Genomic DNA, 6,152 nt, shown 5'->3' on the forward strand with positions numbered 1-6,152 from the left:
GACAGGCTGATAGCATGGGCAGACAGGTGGCAGATGGAGTTTAATTCTAAAAGTGTCAGGTTATGCATTTAGGTAAAGACAACACAAACTTTAACTATGAGATGGAGGGATGTTGGCTAGAGGCAGTAGAGGAAGGAAAGGATTTAGGAGTAGTGATAGACAGGACTATGAAATTTTCAAAGCAATGTTTAGAAGCAAGAAATAGGGCAAATAGGATCCTGGGTTTTATAAATAGAAATGTTAGTTATAAAAGTAAGGAAGTGGTGCGTAGCTTATATAATTCCTATGTTAGGCCCCATTTAGAGTATTGCATACAGGCCTGGTCACCCCACTATAGGCAGGATATCAACATGTTAGAAGCAGTTCAGAGAAGAGCAACTAGGATGATACCAGCATTAAAGCGCCTGGAGTATAGAGATAGATTAAAGGAATTAAACATGTTTTCATTTGAGAGGAGATGTATAAGAGGGATATGATAGAGTTATTTAAAATGTTCTCAGATACAAACTACATAGATGTGAGATCTTTCTTTACCTTAGAGGAGGAAATAGGACTAGAAATCATGGCAGGAAGATTAGAAAGCAAGGCTGCAGGTTAGATATAAGAAAATATTTCTTTAGTCATAGGGTGGTAGACTTCTGGAATGCATTGCCAGAGACGGTTGTAAATAGCACTAGTTTGACAATGTTTAAAAACAGATTAGATAAGCACTTAAATTTATTAGATTTATAATTATGTATAGCACTGCATGATAGTTTTTATAAGAAATTTACTATAGTTAAACAAGACATGATCCCCATGTATGGGGACCACAAATTGTAGAGGATTTCGCTGCAGGACTTAGCCCTGTTAATGGGCCAAATATTTAGAATTAGTATATAATGTATTGTGTACTTGTAAGTGTATCTTTATGTACTGATGACGAGGTCGCTGTGCGACTGATACAGGATAACCTAGATGGGCCCTGGTGGCCCTTTGTTATCCTATTATTTATGTTATGTTATGTTATGTTATAACAAACCATCGCGGAGTAGGAGCTTGGCTGGCATCCAAAGTAGCCTCCTCAGATGTGCATTCCAAGATGTTAGGTATGTAGTCCATGTCTGATCCAGCTAAATTAAGAGGAGAGGATCTCAGCACAGAGACCAGGGGCCGTACTTATAAAACTCCACAAAGATGCCGTCTTAGTTAGGAAAACTACTTAACCTACGAGACTTAAGCGCTAAGAATCTTTCCTAGCAGGATGCTTTGTTAAGTAACCGTCTTTAGGCGCTTACACCGCTAACCGCTAACATGAGCAGACATTATGTAATGTTTCTTGAGGAATTTCGCAAGAAACGGGTGAAAATACGTAATAATTATATTTCAAATAAAAAACATATTTATCTAGTTAGTTTTCAACAACCTTCTCTTGATTTTAACCTTGATAATTGAAGTTATAAATTTACCACCACTGTTGTCATCTTGTCAAAACAACAATCATTTGGCGCCAACTTCGACTGCGCACCATGGCTACTCAAGAGACTCAGGACAAGAAGAGGAACAGGAAGACGAACTGGACGCCTTCATCTGGCCCACCTATACAAAATTCTCGCAAAAATACTCCGGAGCGACTTCTCCACAGCTGGCTGCTCTAAGGAAGCCAGAAATGCTGCTTGGAGGACCAATAGTGCGGAGGTGTCTGCCGTGTCAGACATTCTCCGCACTGAGGAGTGCCAGAAACATTGGCATATTATAAAATCTGAGGCAAGACGGAACACCCGCAAGCAGAGAGAAGCCATGACTGCCACAGGTAAGAGTTATTAATTTGGGAGCTATTTTTTGTGTGATATTTGTGTGAGTTGCAGCAAGATTTTAATATTTTTGAGCTTGATAGAAATGTCATAGTTTCACCTTAACAAAAGATATGATTTATCTTATTATTCTTTTGAAGCACTGAATAGGTAATGCAATTTCACTTAAAGAAAAGTATTTATTCATGTTTATTTATTTTTTGCAATGAAGCTTACTAATATTTGAGTAAATACTAAGTTTCAGCAGGTCTACTGTTAAGGTCACTTGAAATTTAGATCATGGAACTCAACCACTTTAAGGAATAAATTTCAGTAAACTGTTCCTGTTTTAAGTTTGGAAGCAGCAACATTGAAAGTTTTGTACTAGTGATTAATATATTAAAGTGCCAGCCATTTCCTGCATTTTTTTTTTTTTTTGTGAAGTGGATGCATTTATTGCACACACTAATTATGATGCAATGTCTACCTCTGACAAATAATATTACTCCAACCACACATCTGAGTTATATATGTTATGTGAAAACACATTCTTTATAAATTATTTATTTGTATTTGCAATTCATTAGCAATAAGATTATATTATACTTTCCAGGTGGTGGACCTCCTGCCAACCCTCCTCTCTCCCAGCTCGATGAGTTAATCTTTGAGATTTTGGACCCCAAGAATGTCTCTATTCATGGGTGTACCAATAAGGCAAGCATCATTGAATGCACCTTCCTTAACAAAGGATAAGCCACTTGTAGATATAGCAATATTAGGCCATAATGTTGTCTCAAATGTCTGCAATCCAAAATACTCGTGTTCCCAGTTAGTTTACAACTTACAGTTATACACAATGGTAAATTTGTTATCTAGTGTTGAGAAAATTTCATTTATTTTTTTTTTTTATTCTTTAACCAAACAGATAAAACAGTAATAAGAAAAGAAAAAAAACTAATAAAGTTAACTTAATTCCTATCCCTTCTCCCCATTCATAAGTATGGTGTTGTAGTGGGTGAATGTGTTAATGATAACGAGTCTTAGGTATTTACAGTTTCTTAGACATGGGCTTCCTTCAAACAGAATAGGATTTAAGTCAAACACATTGTACCCTTAGCTAGATTTACTGGTTTCTGTTACTTTTGTCCTTAGCAATAAAACCAAAAACATTATCAGCTTAGTTTCTGAAGTTAGAACTAATGATGCCAGCAGTGTTCAGGCAGCAGATGATGCTGGGGAAGTGGCAGAGGCAGCCCAACAGAGAGAAGTGGTGACCGAGGCAGTGGGTGTTGAGGAGGAGGCACCTGCCACACCACTTCCAGCACCAGTGATGTGGCACCAACAGGGGCCAGACTTGCCTGGTACATCACTGGTGTTTGTGGATGAGGAGGAGATCATCCACCTGCAGAAGAAAAGGAAGCTTGAGCTTGCACTCCTTGAAGAATCTATAATGGCTCATGAAAGGAAGCAAGAAGCAGAACAGGCTAAGTACATGTACTACACACAAAAACTAGAGTACCAGAAACAAACAAATATAAAATAGTAATAAAGATATAAATAATGTACTATTTGTTTTTGTTTGTAACCACTCAACCAAATATTAGTGTTAACACAAAATTGACTGCAGTTTCTATATGCTCAACCTACATTCTACTCACTTCAAGTATGGGAGAAAAAAAAAAAAAAACTACTTACATGAAAATTCAACCAACACACCTTACATAATTATAGCCCTTTAAGGGGGGATCCAAAGGGGGCAAAGCGTACACAATGTTAAATTACTTTACCTTATTGGTTGTTCTGGTCAAGTTTCAAGATGTTAAGTTACTCTACCTTAATGGAGGATGATGCTAACCCAATGAGGAGGTTACAAAATGTTAGGGTAGGTTAGGTTATGGAGGAATCCAGTAAGGTAGGGGGGGGGAGGGTCAAGATTGTGTGAAACTGCAATAATACTTCCAAATTACCTGATTCATTAATTTAGCACTTTATATTAGTTTATATGAAAAAGTGTAACTATGGGAGGTAAATAATTAGTTTTGTGTTTAGTGTGATGTGGGGTAATTAATTAGATAACTCTTTATCTAAATTTTACTACTCAGTAACTTACCTGTTATAAGAAGACTGTGCTCCAGGCTGTGGTCTGAGGTATGGAGTCAGTAGCCACTTCTTGCTGGGATAGCCACTATCTCCCAGTAAGTGACACCCAACTGGGACGATGCCGCTGTCAAATATCGTGCAGAGTCCACTTTGAGCAAGTATTCTTGCATCGTGAACCAATCCCAGCCACTTTGCAACCACATCAATAATGTGGTATCAAGCATCAAACACAAACTGCACGTTGATGCTGTGGTATCTCTTCCTGTTGACGAACTCTACCTTATATTCTCTAGGAGCCACAATCATCACGTGCGTCCCATCAATGGCACCAATCTTTCCTATAGCGAGGTACCGCAGTGAAGATAACTTGCATCTCGGGGAGAGAGGCCTTGTTCTTTGCAGTTGGTCTCTTCAGCCTTTCCCGCACCAAATTTGTCACGAAAATGATACCAGCAGGATCCTGCCAATACCTCTTCACCAGCTCACGGTCATCTAGCTCATTCAGGACGTCCTTCCTCTCACGAAACGACCGTCTCTGTCGCAGGTGGTGGCGGTGCGGTTCCTATCGGGCGGCCATGTTTAACTTTTAGGATGAAATCTTAGGAGCGCGTATTACTGCTAAAACACCTCGGGAGGTGTTTTAGCAGTAAGACGCATCTTTAGGGCTTAGGATGCCGTCTTAAGGATTTAAGACTCGAATTCCGCCATTTTTGTGATTTAAGACGACGACTTACCGTTAGGACGTCATCTTAGTGTTTATAAGTACGGGCCCAGGAATGCCAAATGATCCCATGGCCTGGAATGCTGATCTTGCTGCTTCATGTACTAGAAGAAGAGTCTTCCTCATAAATTATGTTATCCGAACGACGTCACAAAGTAGATTTACAAGATCGTGAATAGCGCGGTATGTAAGGTGCTCTGGGAGGTCATGACAGAGGAGGACATCTAGTCCGACATAACCTTAAGACCAGAAGAGTCACCCTTGGAGGCCTATTCAGCCTCCTTACAAGGGGAGGAATTTGTGTTTCTTATATCCATAAGACGTGACATTTGGGATCAAGAGCTACTGCCTACCGGGCAAACGAGGGGATTGAGCGCTGACCGCCGTAGGTACTTCGTCCCCCACGAAATTGCTCCTTTTATACAGCAGCTCCCATGGATTTGAAAGTTTGCCCACAACGGTGCTAAGGCCCCCTTCCCCAACGTCCCTCCGACCCAGACACCCAACCATCCAACACAGAACGGTCATGAAGGCGGTCCCTCTGGCGGGCAGCACCATTGACCCATACTGGCAACATTTCCCTTAGAAACCATTTAGACTGGCCCTTCCTTGGTAGACCTATCTAGCATGGGAAGTCCTCTCTTCCCCCGAAAAAGGGAAGAGCATGAGTTGAAACCCTCTCTAGCTTAGTTCTCCAGTATTTCGAGCACTTAAGTCCTTCCACCACGACAAGATGGCTCCCATTAGAGGGGGTAATTTCTGTGGAAATTAACAAACTCTTAGAGCTTAATGTCATTAAAGTTACACAGAGAAAGAAGAGCTAAATTGTTTCTCCCATTTTTTTTAAAGAAAAAAAAAAAATAGTGAATACAGGATGTTGCTCAATTTGGAAAAATTAAATAAATACATACTATGCAATCATTTTAAAAGTGGAGAATTTTGAACATGCCATCAAGCTGATTAATGACGGTGAGGTTTTTTTTTTTAAGCTTCAGTAGATCTTATGCATACCTACTGTTCAGTTAAGATCGCTGAAGAGCAACAATGCTTTTTATGTTTTACATGGCAAGGAAGTATTTATAAGTTTACGTGACTACCTAATGTATCTCTGAAGCTCATAGGATTTTCATCAAGTTGATAGAGCCTATTTTTGCAGCTTTGAGAGAAAAGGGATTTACTATTACTAGTTTCAATGATGATACCCTTATTTGTTACAGTTCCTGCCAGGATACTTCACAGTCATTAAGGATACTATTGATACCCTGAGACGATTAGGTTTCAGTATTGATGAAGACAAGTTTGTTTTGGCTCCCACAAAGCATATTAAGTATTTGGGTAACATTATTGACACAGAAACTATGAACAGTTCATTACCAGCACGCAGAATGGATAAAATGGTAAAAGGTTACGAGGGACTAATGTGTAAAAGTTAGGAATAATAATCTGAGTAGTGGCTGGGATCACTGGCCTTCTCCTGGCTGCTATCCCAGCAGCTGAGTTGGGAAAACTTCACTACAGAAAGTTGGAGACAGCTAAAATTGCAGCGTTACGTAAAGTCA

General features: G+C 39.6%; 1 protein-coding gene across 1 annotated transcript; it reads left to right on the top strand.

Annotated features, from left to right (window-relative positions):
* Positions 1 to 940: 940 nt before the first annotated feature.
* Positions 941 to 3,307, top strand: LOC123511374. Its single transcript, XM_045267194.1, has 3 exons — positions 941 to 998; positions 1,455 to 1,792; positions 2,386 to 3,307. Exons 1-3 carry the CDS (start codon positions 958 to 960, stop codon positions 2,523 to 2,525), a joined length of 519 nt encoding a protein of 172 aa, XP_045123129.1. The 5' UTR covers positions 941 to 957; the 3' UTR covers positions 2,526 to 3,307.
* Positions 3,308 to 6,152: the final 2,845 nt, after the last annotated feature.

The sequence above is a fragment of the Portunus trituberculatus genome, chromosome 31, assembly GCF_017591435.1.
Source record: "Portunus trituberculatus isolate SZX2019 chromosome 31, ASM1759143v1, whole genome shotgun sequence".
In the NCBI taxonomy this organism is placed as follows: Eukaryota; Metazoa; Arthropoda; class Malacostraca; order Decapoda; family Portunidae; genus Portunus; species Portunus trituberculatus.

Bases quoted from the DNA above. Each gene is read 5' to 3' on its own strand.
- LOC123511374 (XM_045267194.1), top strand. From the start codon at position 958: ATGGGCCCTGGTGGCCCTTTGTTATCCTATTATTTATGTTA. The intron at 999-1,454 runs TGTTATGTTATG...ATTTACCACCAC, and splicing joins TTATCCTATTATTTATGTTA to TGTTGTCATCTTGTCAAAAC. The intron at 1,793-2,385 runs GTAAGAGTTATT...TATACTTTCCAG, and splicing joins AGAAGCCATGACTGCCACAG to GTGGTGGACCTCCTGCCAAC.